This window comes from Hemicordylus capensis, chromosome 2 (genome assembly GCF_027244095.1).
Source record: "Hemicordylus capensis ecotype Gifberg chromosome 2, rHemCap1.1.pri, whole genome shotgun sequence".
NCBI lineage: Eukaryota > Metazoa > Chordata > Lepidosauria > Squamata > Cordylidae > Hemicordylus > Hemicordylus capensis.
Window position 1 is genome coordinate 406,384,883 of NC_069658.1, and position 18,941 is coordinate 406,403,823.

At 43.2% G+C, this 18,941-nt stretch overlaps 1 protein-coding gene across 5 annotated transcripts in view; it reads left to right on the forward strand.

The window, feature by feature from the left end:
* SLC39A11 (solute carrier family 39 member 11) overlaps positions 1–18,941 on the forward strand; it is a 498,275-nt gene that overhangs the window by 392,666 nt on the left and 86,668 nt on the right. For all 5 annotated transcript variants that reach the window (XM_053296433.1, XM_053296437.1, XM_053296434.1 and 2 more), the window contains one exon: positions 8,544–8,613. In XM_053296433.1, coding sequence (XP_053152408.1) covers positions 8,544–8,613 — 70 coding nt within the window. The remainder of the gene's footprint in view (positions 1–8,543; positions 8,614–18,941) is intronic.

Sequence of the window (18,941 nt, forward strand, 5' to 3'; positions counted from 1 at the left end):
AGAGAGGTCAAATTTCTAGATATGCTGAATGACTGTGCACTAGAACAGTTGGTCTTGGAACCAACCAGAGAGAAGGCGACTTTGGACTTAATCCTGAGTGGCACCCAGGACCTGGTGCATGATGTCAGTGTCATCGGCCCTTTAGGGAACAGTGACCATAGTGCAATCAAATTCAGCATAAATGCGGGGGGAGAATCAGCAAGGAAATAACAGACACTTTGAATTTCAGAAGAGGAAACTTCTCCAAAATGAGGAGTATTGTAAAAAGAAAGCTGAAAGGGAAAATCAGGAAAGTCACTTTGCTCCAGAATGCATGGAGTTTACTCAAAACCACATTACTAGAACCCCAGTTAGATTGTATACGCAAAAGGAGGAAAGGTACCACTAAGTCTAGGGGGATGCCAGCATGGCTAACAGGTACCGCCAAGGAAGCCATAAAAGGGAAGAAGACTTCCTTCCAAAATTGGAAGGCCTGTCCAAATGAAGAGAACAGAAAGGAACACAAACTCTGGCAAAAGAAATGCAAGGTGACAATAAGGGAGGCAAAAAGAGAGTTTGAGGAACATTTAGCTAAAAGCATCAAGGGGGATAACAAAAACTTCTTTAAGTACATCAGAAGCAGGAAACCTGCCAGGGAGGTGGTTGGACCTTTAGACAATGACGGAGTGAAAGGGATTATTAAGGAGGCTATGGAGATTGCAGAGAAGCTAAATGAGCTCTTTGCATCTGTCTTCACGGCAGAGGAAACTGAGCATATACTTGTTCTGAACCAGGCTTTTTAGGGATGGAGGCTAAAGAACTGAGTCAGATAGAAATGACAAGAGATGATGTTCTAAACTGTCTGGAAAAACTAAAAACTAACAAATCGACAGAGCCAGATGGCATCCATCCTGGAGTCCTCAAAGAACTCAAATGTGAAATTGCTGGCCTTCTTGCAAAAATATGTAACTTAACCCTGCAATCAGGCTCTGTACCGGAGGACTGGAAAGTAGCAAATGTAACACCGATTTTCAAAAAGGGATCCAGGGGCGATCCGGGAAAATACAGGCGGATTAGCTTAATGTCAATTCCAGGCAAATTGATGGAAAGCATCCTCAAGAATAAAATTGTAAAGCACATAGAAGAACAGGCCCTGCTGGGAGAGAACCAGCATGGCTTCTGTAAAGGTAGATCTTGCCTCACAAACCTTTTGGAGTTCTTTGAGAGTATCAACAAGTGTGTGGAGCAAGGTGATCCAGTTGACATAGTATACCTGGACTTCCAAAAAGCTTTCGACAAAGTTCCTCATCAAAGACTCCTGAAGAAACTTAGCAGTCATGGGCTAAGGGGACAAGTACATGTGTGGAATGCTAACTGTTTGCAGGACAGGAAACAGAGGGTAGGTATAAATTGAGAGTTTTCATAATAGAGGGAAGTACGAAGTGGGGTCCCCCAGGGATCTGTACTGGGACTGGTGCTTTTTAATTTATCCATAAATGATCTAGAAGCAGGGGTAAGCAGCGAGGTGGCCAGATTTGCAGATGATACCAAACTATTTAGGGTAGTGAAATCCCAAACGGATTGTGAGGCGCTCCAAAAGCACGAGTGAGTGGGTGACAAAATAGCAAATGCAATTCAACGTTGGCAAGTGTAAAGTGATGCACATTGGGACAAAAAAACCCAACTTCAAGTATATGCTGACGGGATCTGAGCTGTCGGTGACTGACCAGGAGAGGGATCTTGGGGTCATGGTGGACAGCTTGTTGGAAGTGTTGACTCAGTGTTCAGCAGCTGTGAAATAGGCCAATTCCATGCTAGGGATCATTAGGAAGGGGATTGGAAATAAAATTGCTAATATTATAATGCCCTTATACAAAATGATGGTGCGGCCACACCTGGAGTACTGCGTACAATTTAGTCACCACATCTAAAAAAGGACATTGTAGAACTGGAAAAGGTGCAGAAGAGGGCAACCAAGATGATCAGGGGCCTAGAGCACCTTTCTTATGAGGCTAGGCTACAACACCTGGGGTTATTTAGTTTAGAAAAAAGACGACTGCGGGGAGACATAATAGAGGTCTATGAATCATGCATGGTGTGGAGAAAGTGGATAGATAGAAATTCTTCTCTCTGTCACATAACACTAGAACCAGGGGTCATCCCATGAAATTAATTGTCAGGAAATCTAGGACCAACAAACGGAAGTACTTTTTCACACAACACACAATCCACTTGTAGAATTCTTTGCCACAAGATGTGGTGTCAGCCAACAACCTGGAAGGCTTTAAGAGGGGTTAGGATAACTTCATGGAGGAGAGGTCTACCATCAGCTACTAGTTGGAGGGTTATAGGCCACCTCCAGCCTCAAAGGCAGGATGTCTCTGAGTACCAGTTGCAGGGGAGTAACAGCAGGAGAGAGGGCATGCCCTCAACTCCTGCCTATGGCTTCCAGCAGCATCTGATGGGCCACTGTGTGAAACAGGATGCTGGACTAGATGGGCCTTGGGCCTGATCCAGCAGGGCTGTTCTTATGTTCTTATCAGTGGGTATGGGGTTTATTTTTTGCCTTGAGATGAGTCCAGCTTTCCCTGTTTTTCCTCAGAGGACACATGTACAGCTGTCAAATCAATTGTCGATTGTCCCTTCCTCTTCTTCCCATTCCCATGCTTCAGGTAGATTGCCTTTTTTCTTCTCCCAAATGCTCGGCATGGTTAACTGTTTGGTGTCTCATTTATGAAAACAAAACCAGTTGCTTACTCACTGAAAAACTGCCTTTGTGATTGACACAGGGGGCAGCCAATCAGTGCTCTGCCCTTCAACTGCAAACAAAAACAGGTTTTTTCCCCCCTGAGTTCCATGTAGGAAGGAGAAGATGGTACATCTACCCCAAACACAAGAAGTGCAGTTTCACAGAAAGTTTACCATTAAAACTATATATTCTAATTTGGTTTACCTAGTGATCTTCAGGGATTCTAGGGTAAGGACTCTGCAAAGGACCCCAGAGATGTCACAAGAACCCAGATATTTTTTAGTCTCCCAATAATGATTTTGCCAAGATAAAATAACCAATCACTCTGACATGCCTTGCCTTTTTAAATAATAATAGTAATAATAAAAATAAATAATTTACTGCTGCTACTACTACTTCTACAATAATAATAACCTACTCTAGTCATTTTCACGTGTTGGTGCAGTGTATGGCAAATGTGAAAGATCACTAGAGCCAACCTAACCATTCTGTGATCTGTCCTCAGTCCATTTCACACAGGTCAGGGAACCAAATTACAAGTGCCTGGAACTCTACTGCAGTTGCTGTGCTTCTGCCACAGTCAATGTCATTTTATGAGAGAAGAGGAAGAAGTCCACTGGGTGACTTCTGGAGCGCCGGCCTGGTGGTAGCTGGCATTATTTATTTATTTATTTATATATTTATTCTATTTTTATACCGCCCTTCCGAAATGGCTCGGGGCAGTTTACAATTAAAAACAGAAACTATTAAAACCAATAACAATTAAAACAGAGATATAAATATTAACACCAATTAAAAACATCTTAAAAAACAATTAAACTATCATAACAATTAAAACCCTGAAAACCAGGTTAGCATTAAAACAGTTAAAACTAATTAAAAACCCTGAAAAGGCCAGGCCAAACAGTTGGGTTTTAAGGGCTCTCTTGACGGTCAGTAAGGAATTAAGATTACAAATTTCTGCTGGGAGTGCATTCCACAGCCCAGGAGCAGCCACAGAGAAGGCCCGCCTCCGAGTCGCCACCAAACGAACCGGTGGTAACTGGAGACGGACCTCCTCAGATGACCTTAATATGCGGTGGGGATTATGTAAAAGAAAGCGCTCTCTAAGATATCTCAGACCCAAGCCATTCAAGGCTTTAAAGGTAATAACCAGCACTTTGTATTTTGCCCAGAAACATATCAGCAGCCAGTGAAATTGTTTCAAGACAGGCATAATATGATCTCTCCGGGTTGCTCTAGAGACCAATCTGGCTGCCGCATTCTGAACTAACTGAAGTTTCTAGACTACGTACAAAGGCAGTCCCATGTAGAGTGCATTGCAGTAGTAGAGCCAGGAGATTACCAGCTGATACACCACTGTTTTGAGGTCATCCTCTTCAAGAAAGGAGTGCAGCTGTCGAATCAGCCGAAGCTGATAGAAAGCACTCTTGGCCATGGCCTCCACCTGAGATACCAGGGTGAGGCCTGGGTCCACGAGTACTCCCAAACTGTGCACCTGCTCCTTCTGGGGGAGTGTAACCCCATCCAGCATAGAAAGTTCTAACTCACCCCTCAGATTCTGAGCCCCCACAATGAGCACCTCCGTCTTGTTTGGATTCAGCTTCAATTTGTTCTCCCTCATCCAGCCCATTACTGCCTGTAGGGAGGCATTTAGAGAATGAGTGCCATTTCCTGAAGATGAAAAGGAGAAGTAGATTTGGGTGTCATCAGCATACTGATAACACCCAGCACCAAACCTCCTGATAACCTCACCCAGCGGTTTCATGTAGATGTTAAAAAGCATTGGTGACAGAATGGAGCCCTGAGGAACTCCATATAACAGCTCCTGTTTTGAGGAGCAACTGTCACCAAGCTCCACCATCTGGAATCTATCCAAGAGATAGGAACGGAACCACTGCAAGGCAGTGCCCCCTGTTCCCAACTCCCCCAGGCGATCCAGAAGGATACCATGGTCGATGGTATCGAACGCCGCCGAGAGATCCAGAAGAACCAGCAAAGTCATACTCCCTCTGTCGATTCCCCGGTAGAGGTAATCTATCAGGCCGACCAAGGCTGTTTCAACACCATAGCCAGCTCTAAAGCCAGTTTGAAATGGGTCTAGATAATCAGTTTCCTCCAAGATTGCCTGGAGCTGGTCGGCCACCACCCTCTCAATCACCTTGGCCGATCATGAAACTGCAGCCGCAATGCGTGCAGACCTGACGGCTACGCCTTTGGCGAGCCTCCTTGCTTTTGGGCTTGCAAGCCCCAGAAGCGACTCCTCTCACGAGCAGCTCCCAAGACAGGCAGCAGGTGGATAATGACTCTGGCAACCAGCCAGCAGGAACTTGGCAGCCGACAAGCAGGCTGCACTCCGTTTGTGCTGGAATGTCCACAGGAGGCAGAGGGGCTAGATGGTGAGTCCCAGCAAGGCAGATGGAATGGCCCTGCTCCCCCTGTTACCTTCCCACATATAAGGAAGGGGGGGGCATGACTGGCCCCCTTAGGTAAGCAGGGTCCACCCTGGTTGCATATGAATGAGAGACTAGAAGTGTGAGCACTGTAAGATATTCCCGTCAGGGGATGGAGCCACTCTGGGAAGAGCAGAAGGTTCCAAGTTCCCTCCCTGGCATCTCCAAGATAGGGCTGAGAGCGACTCCTGCCTGGAACCTGGAAGAAGCCACTGCCAGTCTGTTTAGACAATACTGAGTTAGATAGACCAATGGTCTGGCAGCTTCCTATGTTTCTATGACTGCCATGTAATTGCAGAACATGATTTAAACTCAATATGCAGAACATGCTTCAACTCTTTCTGGAAAGGAACTTGGAAGCAGCACCAAGAGCCAGAGGGTGATGTAGATGAAGGGTGGGTCCAGGTTGGAATGGAAGAGGATGCAGACTCCTATTGTATCTAGGATGCTGAATGTTCCTGGAGCTTTCCACAAAGATCTTCAGGTACTGCAGCTAGTTTGTTGTTACCACTCCAGTACTATAGATAAATATCCTTGAGTCCAACAGTTATTAAAAATATCTAAACAAGTGTATGGAGTCCTTGTATGATCTACTGATGTAAAGTCAATATGAGATGGTCATTGTCTCTCTGTCTCAATGGGCACACAATCTTTCTTTCATGCCAGAATCAAGAGGTTTTAAGTACTATAGTTCTAATTCATGTTCTCTTCTTCTTTCTCCATTTGGCACTGGAAGCAGAATGATGTTTTGCAAAATAAGTTTGCAGAAAAGGTTTATATAAAGGGAATTATTTTTTTTGAACATTGATGGTTTGTGGGGGTGGGGAATACTTCAGGATGTTTAGGGGATTGTTTCTTTGAGAAGGAAAGAGAGGAGCCTAGAAGTGAACTGAGCTGAATGAGCCAATTACTTAGGAGTGGCTTCAAGAGTCACCTCTGGGGACAAAGCCAAAAGCACATAATGATGTCAGATTGCAGATTTCCTGCACCTGTTTGAAGGCTAAATGCTTTCCTCTCCGATTAACAGTTACAGCAATTGTAATTAAGGCAGTTCTGATTTACATCCCATGGAGATGTAAATGCACCTGCTAGAGGGGCTTCTATTAGAACATGCTGAGTTCCTCCTATGCTGTAATAATTTAAAATCCACAGAGCTGGTACATGGCAAATATTCTTCTCATATGTGTTAAAATTGCCTAAAATTTAGGGTATGTTTCAGCTACTTTTGTGTCTGAGGCTGATGAACCAAGAATTGTTTAAGATGGCTATCTTGACAAAGAATATGGCAACTCAAACAAACCTGAAACACATGTAGTGTATGAAAGATGAAATTATGTTCTTATTTTCCCATGTTTGAAGGAAAATGCCAAGCCTCTTTCTCCCCACCTCGCCTCCCCCTTGATTTTCTCAATATGGAATAATTGCCTATAATTCATAGTTGCTGTGCTAGTCAGTCCTATAGATCTGTTCAGTACAGTGGGTGGATTACACAAGCATAACTACTGTGTTGTGTGTCTTCTATATGAGGCAGGTGTAGCATCTGCTTCCTTGCCTACCAGCCACTTCCTACAGTTTCAGAGTTGTGGTGATGATAGTGTGTGAGTAGTTTCCAGTCTCTCCTGCCCCAACCACTGTTCTTCTTCTACATCCATTTCATTGCCACATAATAGTTTCGCACATCTGTGTCCAAAGTACAGCTCTTGTGCAACTCAACACTCAGGCTTCCAATGCACTGAAAGTCAATTGGTCCGAGGATGCTAAAACAGATGCCTTGCAGCTTGTGTTGTGATGCTGGCCACTACATCAGGAGATGTTGCACTAAAAGACCAGTCCTCGTACTAATCCTGTGCTGGTGCAGCAACTGATAACATTAGATCATTAGAATACAGCAATTGGCTGTAGTCTCGGAATGCTTTAATTATGGTTGCACTCTGCTCTGTGGTTGACTTGTTGAAGAGTATGTTGGTCAGTTGCAGCAAAAACAAGTAACCCAGGGGACTTCGAAGACCACAACATCTTTAAGGTGCCCCCAAACTCATTTATTATATTTCCTTATGGTTTAAGGCTTTTATTCAGAAGTCCCATTCCAGGGAATTAATTGCATTTAATTAATTGCATTAATTGATGAGACAAGTTACTTGCAGATATATTTCACTCCACTTCTATCAACCTGAGGCAAGCCTAGGATTGCCAGAATTTTTAACCAAAGTGATGCAGCTTCAAGTATCCTATTTTGTGGAGTTCAGTGGAACCGAGGTGTTCTAGCCAATAGACCAGGCCTGCACAACATAAGGCTCGAGGGCCATATTTGCCCCCCAGGGACTTTTTTTGCTGGCCCCCAGGTAGGAATGTCCTACAGCAGGAGCCATAAGAGCCCTTGGCCTTTCTGCTGATGAGCAGTGGCAACTCAATACAGTTGGCTGCTTGAGGCCAGGTATCCCACAACCTTAGGCTGGAGCCCACTGACACATTCCCTTTCCCCCACACCTTTTCCCTTGACGTCAGCCTTTCACCCCCTTGCTTACATTAATATGCTTAATAATTAATTTTAGTGCAGTAATTAGTGTGCTGAAAATTGAACTCAGACCCCACCCCCACACACACACCAAGTCATGGCTGGTTCTGGCACACGGGGCATTTGAGTTGTGCAGACCTGCCATAGACCTACATTGTTGTTCTGTGGAACTGGTTGCTTTGATATTGTAGATGTTCCTTAGAAAAGAATGCTGCTGTCGGGCACAACAGCACAGTGTCAAAATCGGTCCTGAGGTACTCAGTACCAAATGTTCACAATCTGGCTCAGTATTGGCATGCTGAAAACAAACTACAAAATACTTTGAAATTTGTCTTCCGTGTCTCAAAACACAATGGTCTTGATCCAGCTTTTATGTGCATGTAGTTGCTGCAACACCTGGTGGCCCTGGATGGTGATGAGCACTGTGCTGTGGGTGAGCGTCTGGAGGTCAATTCAGCTACAAAGAGAACTGATGTGAGGTTGCATGTTCTCTTCCATAAACTGGGGGTGGGCAATTGCACCTTGACGTTGTCATCTCTTCCACAAAAAGGAAGAGGTGAGCACATGTGAATTAGTTGTTTCTAATGTTAGGCCACTCCAGCGATTAGGCTACTTGTGGAAGCCATGGCTGATTTGATTGTTGGAACCATTTATGCCTTGGCAGTTTCTAAGCCAAGTAGTAGGGCATTTTGCAGACTGTGTCCTGCTGTGTGTTTATTGCCGGTAGAAGAAACATTTAAGTTTAGTAGCCTCTTAGGACCTTTCGCTATCAGAGAGTTGGGTGAGGAAGAAATTAAATAGTATATCCCTCTAGTTGCCATTAACTGCTGTTTTCTTTCTGTTTCAGAGGGTTTGGCCGTTGGTGTCGGATTTGGGGCTGTTGGAAAGTCAGCATCTGCAACCTTTGAAAGTGCCAGGTGAGCTCTCTTCATTTCCTTGCACATAAGGTCTCTTCCTTATGTTGTTTTGAAAAGTTGAACTAATGCTAACTTAATTTTCTGAGAAAGGAAATGCAGGAGGCAGTGGTGTTGCCAGGTGTTTTCCAAGAGTCACTGACATTCTTTTTGTCTGTCCTTCACTTCCGCAAGTTACAGCAAACAGCAATTTAGTTCTTCCCTACAGAAGATGGGAAGGAATGGTGAGAAAAGTACCATTTAACAGCAAGGTGGTATGCAGTCTGAACTGCTCTTTCTCTACCTCCAAGATAGGTAGTATCTCTTGGGTTAACAACTGACAATTCCACCCACTTGCCTAAACTAATTCAACAACCAGATCAACCAACTAGATCACTGAACAAATGATGAGACTCACTGACTACCACCCCTTCACTATTGATTCATGTGAGCCTCAGTGATGATGATGCCAAGAGTGATACTGAAGACATCAAAGGCAGTGGGAAGAACAGGCAAGGGAACCAGTGGAGAAGTTGGGCTGGCAATATTACTGCCACTTATTTCTCTCTCTCTTTCTGAGCACTTAAAAGTAATGGGCAGCATCTCTAGATGAGCCTCTGGCAGCACTAAGGAGCAGAATCTGTATTGCTATGCATTTCTTCACTTGTCTATGTCTGCTGGGCATACATTTGTCTGTACGTAATGAATACCCTGATTTAGAAGGCACTGTCTTGCTTTCTAAGGATGAGCAAAACTGAAGCAATCAATAAAAGCATAACTGTGAAGCAAAGTTGTATATGTCCAGTATAGCTTCAGCCATGTCGCATCTTCAAAATGGTGCATGCAGGTTCACACATGTGCATACCACACACACTGCACACTTTGAATTTAGAACCCTCAGAAATCTGCAGTGCTGGGCTCTTAAGACCAGCTTTCCACACATTTGGGACTGATTCTCACAATACTTGTCAAAATAAGATTCATAATTACATAGGAAAAGAGTATAAAATACAAAATAAATGGATGTGTTTGGTCCAGATACGTGTTTAAGAATACTCCAACAGAATAGTTGAAACAAAACTTGCACACATTAAAATGTTAAATTTTAATTGCTTTTCTCAGCATCTAAATGAAATACCTTATTTTCACTTTGCATTTCATCAAATGTGTTTTGTGATATGCTTTTCTGCTGACAAATGGAGAATTTAACAAACAATTTTTTGTCATGTTAAAGTAGCACTTGGAATTAGGTTGAGGGAAAGGGAGTGACAATTTAATCAAAGCTGATGTTTCTCACCGAAATTATTTACTGTATCAAAAAGGGGGGGAAATGGTAGAGGTATAAAGAGCTTTGACTACAAATTTCATTTTGAATGTTCCCACTTATAGATGGGTGTTTTATTCATCCAAGAGTGATTTGTGTTCCCACTGATGATGATGCTGTAAACCACCTTGGGATTGTTTTAATGAAAGGTGGTATATAAATTTAACAATATATACATACATACATACATTCATACATACATACATACATACCTTTCTGTATCTTGTGCTGCCAGTCAGGTGGGTTCATCTAAATTCATGGCTTAGATTATCACAAAGAAGCTCAGGAAAGCTACAGGCTCATACACTATCCTTTCCCTCTCCACATGTCAAAAGAGGAGTTTGAAATCTTCTGCTTTCAATTTTAAACTAACCACAGCTCTTCATGTCACCAGGACTTGGGAAACCATGATTAGTTGTGGTTTGTTCACAAATGACGGCAGTTCTACTTGTCAAGATAGAGGCTTTTGAGGTATGTTGCGGCTGAATTTTGCCCTTTTTGTAAAGCCATGCTGAAGCTTCTGTGGATTTCAGACTGCTGAAGCACTCCCCCGCCCAAAAGCCAAAAGAGTCAGAGACATTATCACCATATTCTCTCTAAGAACTTTTCCAAGCTTCCCAAATCATTTTTGTTGACATGTATGCAGAGAAAATAAAAACATATCTCAAAACTCTGGTTTACCTATGCATCCTACTGCTACTTATATGCGTTTGTGACTGGTGTGGCTTCCTATTTGTAACTCAGATCCAAATGTTTTCATGTTTCAAAAGTTTACTCAAAAGGCAAGGAAATGCTACATCTCTCCCTTTCTCTGCCAGGCTGTGAGGCTTTTCCCACTTTCATACTTTTTTTAAAAAAAGTAGGGGACTAGTCAAAACTGCAGTGCGAAGGAGGCAATGGAAGCGGCCCTCTTGTTGGAGGGACCACAGCATAAGGGGAAGGGTTACGTGCTGTTTCCCCATGTACCACAGTCCTGATCCTGACTGAGCCCTTTGTAGCTGCTATCTTGGTTAAGAGAAAAATGGAAGTAGAATGTAGACATTTTTTTTCCCCAGACAGGTATATAGTTTGGGATTGTGCATTGGAATAGTTGGACTTCATTGATACACTTTGGGTGTGTGTGCGAGTTCACACTAGGTTGTCATCCATCCATTGTAAATCGTTATTTCCCCTGCACTTGAATCATCACCATTGTTACCAGAAGTGCCCTGCGGTGCTGGCTAAACACCTCAACTATGCTTTTGGCTTAAAGTGGGGAAATTAGCTTGGCTTGGGGAGCAGTTTGGCTTCAGTATTAATCTGAGCAAGTTTTGGTGTATTGGAAAGAACGAGGAAGCAGAAATGCAGTTATTATTAAAGGTAAAATGGGGATATAGAAGGCAAAAGAAAGTTTGATTAGGGAATGTGTAGCAGATTATAGCCTTTGTCTCAGAGCAAGCTCACATGAGGGAAATAAATGCTGACTCATCCCTGCAGAGCTTTCTGGCAAAGGCAACTCCTAAAACTTTCCTGTGATTCTTGGTAGGTTCAAAAATTGCTGCCACCATCACTCCTCTCTATTACAGAGCTTGAACCTCCCTGTGCTTGGGGTGGAAATCACAGGGGGAAACTCCCTTTATGTTGCTTTAAGCGAAATGCAAAAACCTTCCATATGTAAGCATATATGTGGCGAGAAAACTAATAGCTGCTGAGCTCCTGAGGCCTGCATTCCACTAGAGAGAAAGCCCCCTTTCAGCCCCCTCTTTCTCCTGAGTTAAAAATCCACTCAGATGAGGCTTGTAAAGAAAAGAACAAAAAGAAAAGCAAGTTTATTCAACTGCTATAGACTGCTTCGGTCTGTGACTTACTCAGCTTTTAGTTACAGGTTAAAAAAAACTTAGTAGGTCACAAGAATACTTCAAAGTATTCAGAGGATGTTGAGGCAGCACACTTTAAAAATCCTGGTTACCTAGTTGCAAGGCACAGGTATGTAGGAAAATACAAAAGCACCTTTAAAAGCTTACAGAGTATTTTGCAATGCCCTGGCTGGCTGGGCGAAGGCTAATGTTTCTTAGTTTAGTTAAGACTATTACAGATAAACAAAAATAGACCAGTATCAGGAATATGCAAAACACACACAAAAGTGAAAATCTGATGCAAAGCCTGACTAAACAAACTTTCCCTAGACTAAACTTCCCAAAGCCAAAGCCCTGGCTTCCTTTGTCTTGGTAGGGAGGCCTCCTCATGAGTAATCAGGCAGGAAAGCAAAGAAGAAGAGGCACATAGGACTGCAACTAGCATGTATGAGAATCTGTAGGATAGTGATCCAAGCAGATTTTGAGACCATGTGCTTTGGCTATAGGTAGATATACCTTGAAATGTGTTCTGAGGCAGTTTCCAAGCCATTCTGCTTACCCAGAGGATGGCAGATTTCATGAAAGACAAATCTATTGCCACTCAAACATAATCATGCTGAGGGTAGCTTGCCCAACAAAGGCAGACAGAAGTGACTTGAATGTGCTGTGCGTAGTGAAGAGAGCTCCAAATGCAGGGTGTTTAAACAGTCTGCTTTGGGCACTCATTCAGAGTGAGTCAGTGCAGCACACCAGTTGGAAAATACTTCTCTAAGTGGAAACTAGAGATTGCATCTCATGGCTCAATCAATAAAGACTGCCCATGAATACATCTTGAAGGAGGTTTGCTCTGCACTTTGAGAATGGTGACTCTGTACAGTTATTGTTTTGTGCTTATGTCTTTTTTTCCTGTTGCTCCCAATTCATTGGAATCAGGAGGAAATGTCCTTCAGATAGATTGACGGGTTGTTTTCTCCCCAGGAGAATTTAAAATGGTAAACAAGGATCGTTCCCCAGCTTAGATAATTAGTCTGGGCAAGAAAGATTTCAAAGAGCTATGGTCACTGCTGATTTCTTTTGCACTTTACTGCCATGAGGGCTGCAAGATTGTTCTGGTGATACTTAGAGTGAAAAATTAGCATGGCTTTAACTACCTGTCCTTAATTGGAATCTGTACCCAGAGGCATATTCAGTTCATGTCTGCTGATTAGGCTTTTTGTGAGTGAATAATGAGAGAGAAGACTGTTGATACTTGGAATTCCTTCCCTATCATTGATTAATTGATTGATTACTGAAGTCAAAATATTTATATCCTGAATATATATTATCTCTTGTCATCCAAGGTGATGTGTAGAAGCTGTATAGCAGCAACACACTAGCCTTCTGAATCAGTTAGATATCTTTTAAGGGGGGGGGGGATTAGTCAATACATAAAACAATGTAGTATGCATGAAAGCAAACTAATATAGCCATCCCTGAGTTTAACTAGCAAACCTCTGTAATTCCAAACATTGAGGCTACTACTGAAAAGGCCCTACTTCTAGGAGTTACTATTTTCAGTCACTGGATGCTTAATTCAACATCTCCAAACATAGAAAAATACCATGTGAAAATTAATTGGTGGATACTTTGGGCTCCCCATGAGGGAGACTCAAGAAATAGGCTTGGAAATTCACAGATGTGTGGTGGATTAGGCTGCCAAGTTTTTTCCTGTACCATTAACAGCAACATGACAAGCAAAAATTCAGGAAGTGATTCTTTTTGCATTGCTATGCCTAGAATCAATTTATTTGCTGAGTTATGGCATGTAAGCCCAGAAGTTTGGGATTGGGTCACAGTTACTCACTGCGAAGCAAAATCTACTCTGTGCATACATACTCTCGGCAGCACTCCATTCGGCTTAAAACGTCTTAACGGGCAGGCATTTCAAGGGCCAAACAAAATCTGGAGCTAAGCCCTTGCTCTTTATCAAGACCTTGTAGTGGCCTTCATCTGTCTGTTTAGGCTCCTTATTCAGTTCTCTTTTCAGTGTTCATAGTCGTCATCTGCACACTGAGCTACCCACTCACAGTGCACAGCAGGAGAAAGAAGGTGTCAGTTTCCAGCAACAACCGTTTCTCATTGCATGCAGGGACTCTCAGCTGAGTACTTCACATTGGAAGACTTCTCTGCAGGAGTTTGCTTACCCCAAGAAACAGGACACCAAACCGTCGCTTTTCATCTAGCAAGAAAAATTCTCATCTTTTCTATCCATGGCAGGCCCAATTCAGTTCTGGAGACATTCTGGGCAGAGAGCACGTCTTTTCTCCAAGGCAGCAAGTAGTTGAGGAGTAGGATCAGAACCTGGCACTTAATGTTCAGATCTGGCTCCTGGAGAATATATGGAGTGAGGTCCTGTTGGTTATTATTACATTTATTTCATCGTTATCCTATTATGGAACTCCAGATGAAATACATGGGGTTCCAGGTGGTCACCCATTCAGTTATTGACCAGATCTAGATCTGCTTAGTTTCAGCAAGATGGCTGTAGCATTTGCCCTTAGACCATGCATTGTGGAATCATTGGTCGTCCTAATGATCAAGCTCAAGGGACTGTTTTGCAGGGGCGGGATTAGTTTTAATTGTAGGTGAGATGGGAAAATACCTAAGAACCTGTTTGTGGTTTTCAATGCCATATACATTAAACTAGTGAAATGGTTGTCGTCATTTCAACAACAACAATAAATATTTATATACTGCTTTTCAACAAAATTTGAAAAAACCATGACAGACAGACTATGGGTGGAGGCAGAGGCACTGTACTGTATACTGCAGGAATGAATACGAATACGACGAGTATTTATATACTGCTTTTCAACCAAAGTTCCCAAGCGGTTTACATACATAAATTAAATTAATTAATTTAATGAACACAAAGCATCTGTAGGCACTTTGCTTTGTGCATCACTTTATTTTTCTTGATATGAATGAATGGTTGCCATTTTAAATCTGCATTCTGCCCCTGGTGGTCTCACTGTCTGGGATGAGAGGCAAATTGTGCTTCTCTCAATTATGTCCCAAGATTATAGCTTCTTAATTTTGTCCCTTAGAGCTCTATGGGAGCTCCTGATCCCAACCCCATCTACACAGCTCCGTCCTGCATTTCATTTCTTGGAATGTATACAGACACAGGCACTTCTATCTGCAAATAGAAGTGAGCAGGTTTTCCTTTTGCAAAGTGATGAGTACTTCTTCCCCTGCCTTTATGGGCACATACATAGCCTCTGAATAGAATGCTAATTACCTCTTCCTCTTCCCCATGCTTTAAGTGGATTGCCTTCTTCCTTTTCCACACCTGCCAATATGTCCCTGTTTTCCCATTTCCCATTTCCCTTCAGTTCATTTTCATTCTGATCTCTGACTAGCAATACAGATTTTAAAAACTGTAAGCATTAATAACAGTTCATTCTAAAGTGTAACAATTGGATTAAGTATTTGGGTCTATCTATCTATCTATCTATCTATCTATCTATCTATCTATCTATCTATCTAATTTAGAAGAGTACATACATTACACTTACAATGCAAATAGCTCCAAGATCTAGTATTAAATAAGGAGCATTCATGGGCTGCCAGAGTAAGTAAATCAAGAAACCATTTGTCAATATCTGGAAGATATTTACATTTCCAATTTTGTTAAATAATGTATTTAGCCACCAGAAAGTCCCTAGTGAGCCATTTCCATTGATTAGGGGTTATTCCTTCAATATCAGGAGGCAATCCCAACAAAACTGAAACAGCGTTTAGAGGATATTCCCTCACAATAACTAAATTGACATAGTCACTTATCTTTTTCTAGAGCGGGGATATAACCTTACAGTTAAGGACCAGATGTAAGACTCCCATCTCTCCTTCCCCACATCTCCAACATTTATCAGATTTGCTCAGCCCACATTCATGGAGTCTAATTGGAGTCCAGTAAGACCATTTTTTGTTGTACTAACTTGAGCCTCAAATCATAAGATACTTTGGCAGTTTCAGCCAAAATAACATCCCATTGATGTTGTGAAATCAGAACATTCAATTCCAAGCTCCATTTAATTCTTTCAGTATCGAGTGGAGGTGCTGCCTGGGCTTGGATAAAATTATAAAGCATATTATGAGTCTGATTAAATTCACCAGTATGACAATAGAATTTGATGCTATTCAGAGCTTCCAAAGCACTAATAGCATCAGGACCAAAACTTTTGGATATGCTGTGTCTTAACTGAATATATTGCCAAGCACCATCCAATTTTAGACCATATTCATGTTTTATAAGATGAAATGGTTTAAAAACAGAAGCAGAGTATTTATTTATTTATTTACTTACTTACTTACTTACTTACATTTGTACACCACCCCAAACTTTCATTTCTGGGTGGTTAACAATAGTATAAAAAAAGTTAAAATACATGCAAAAACCTAAAACAACTCAACAGTTTAAAAATCAACCATAAATTAAAACCTTAAAATTTAAAGAACAGAAAAAGCTTGGATGAAGAGGTGGGTTTTCAAATGCTTTCTAAAAATTGTCAGAGATGGGGAGGATCGTATCTCAGCAGAGAGCACATTCCACAGTCTCAGGGCAGCAACCGAGAAAGCCCAGCCCCGTGTGGCCACCAGCCAAGCTGGCGGCAACTGGAGATGGACCTCTCTGGACGACCTCAATGGTGGTGGGGATCATAATGGAGAAGACGTTCTCTTAGATACTCAGGGCCTAAGCCATTTAGGGCTTTATAAGTTATGACATGCACTTTGTATTTTGCCAAGAAACCTATTGGCAGCCAGTGTAACTCTATCAACAAAGGAGTGATGTGGTCTCTCCGAGATGACCCAGAGACCAACCTGGCCGCCGCATTCTGTACCAACTGAAGCTTCCGGACTACGTACAAAGGCAGCACCACATAGAGCGCATTGCAGAAGTCAAGTCTGGAGGTTACCAACATATGTACCACTGTTTTGAGGTCATTCATCTCAAGAAACGGACGCAGCTGGCATATCAGCCGAAGCTGATAGAAAGGACCCCTGGCCACCGCCTCAACCTGAGAAACCAGGAAGAGGTGTGGCTCCAGAAGTACTCCCAGACTGCAAACCTGTTCCTTTTGGGGAAGTGTGACCCCATCCAGAACAGGGAGATCAAAATTGTGTCTAGAGTTCTGACCTCGCACAATAAGTACCTCCGTCTTATCTGGATTCAGTTTCAGTTTATTCTCCCTCATCCAGCCCATTACTGCTTCCAGGCAAGCATTTAGGGAAGTTATGCCATCTCCTGAAAAGTTGACATGGAGAAGTAGATTTGGGTGTCATCAGCATACTGATAACACCCAGCTCCAAATCCCCTGATGATCTCTTCCAGCGGTTTCATGTAGATGTTAAAAAGCATTGGAGAGAGTATGGAGCCTTGAGGGACACCATACTTAAGCTCAGATTTGGAAGAGCAACAGTCTCCAATCGACACCATCTGGAATCTGTCTGAGAGGTAGGAGCGGAACCACTGTAAAACAGTGCCCCCCACCCCCAGCACCCTCAGATGTTCCAGAAGGATACTATGGTCGATAGTATCGAAAGCCGCTGAGAGATCCAAAAGGACCAACAGAGTCACACTTCCTCTGTCAATTCCCAATTGGAGATCATCCCTCAGGCCGACCAAGGCAGTCTCCACCCCATAGCCCGCCCGAAAACCAGTTTGAAATGGGTCTAGATAATCAGTTTCCTCCAAGACCGTCTGGAGCTAAGAGGCCACCACCTTCTCAATGACCTTTCCCAGCCATGGGAGGTTGGAAACAGGCCTATAGTTGCTCAACTCTGAGGGATCTAATGCAAGCTTCTTAAGAAGAGGTCTAATAATTGCCTCCTTAAGACAAGGAGGCATCCTGCCCTCCCTCAGAGAAGCATTTATTATTTCTACCAGGCCTCCTACAACAGCCTCCCTGCTAGATCGAACAAGCCATGTTGGACAAGGGTCAAGAGAACAAGTGGTAGGCCTCACCACTCTGAGCAGTTTGTCCACGTCATCAGGAGTCACAAACTGAAACCGATCCAGTCGAACCACATAAGAGGAGTTGTCAGACACCTCCAAAGCAGACATCTAATTAATTGTGGAGTCTCCGTCTAAGTTGGCCCGAATCCGAGAGATTTTATCTGCAAAAAAACTCTTTAAACACATCGCAACAGGTAACTGATGGCTCCAAATTCTGATTCAAGGAAGTGGGGGCACTTACTAGCCCCCTCACAACCCTGAAAAACTCTGCTGGACATGAACTCGCAGATGCAATATGGGCAGAAAAGAACCGCTTCTTTGCCGCACGTATTGCTTGGGCATAGATCTTTAAATGTGCTGTATGTCGTAATCTGTCGGATTCAAGTCGAGTCTCTCTCCACTTGCACTCCAGTCACCTGCCTTGCCGCTTCTGCTCCCATAGATCTTCTGTATACTAAGGGGCCTGTTTTGAAGAGGGGACGCTTAGGAGCAATTGTGTCTACTGCCCTGGTGAGCATGTTATTCCAGTTTTGTACCAGGGCATCAACAGGATCACCGGCAGAGCCAACATTAAATCCCTCCAAGGCTTCTTGGAATCCTATTGGATCCTCTTTGGGCGGACCATTCTAATAGGCCCCTCGCCCCTGCAGAGATGGAAAGTGATTGTAAGCCTAACCTTAACCAGATGGTGGTCCATCCATGACAATGGGGAAATCACAGGAATCCCCACCCACAGAACACCACCCTGATCAGAGTAATAGACCAAATCAATCGTGTGACCTGCAATGTGTGTCGGTCCTGAAACCACTTGGGATAGGCCCATAGTTGTCATGGCCACTATGAACTCCTGAGCTGCCCCAGACAAATTGGTCCTGAAGTGAACATTGAAGTCCCCCAGCACCAAAAGTCTGGGAGACTCCAATGCAAGTTCCGCAACCAAGTCCGTGAGCTCATTAAGGGATTCCATCAGGCAGCAGGGCGATCGGTACACCAACAGAAGTCCTAATCTATCCCTGGTCCCCAAACTTAGGTACACACATTCATTATGGTCAGATACCTCAACAGGGACCCTGGTAAGGGAGATGTTATCCTTATAGACAACAGCCACTCCACCTCCCCGCCCATGTCCCCTCACCTGCTCCTCTACAGAATACCCTGGAGGAAGAAGCTGGGACCAGACTGGGCCACCAGCCTC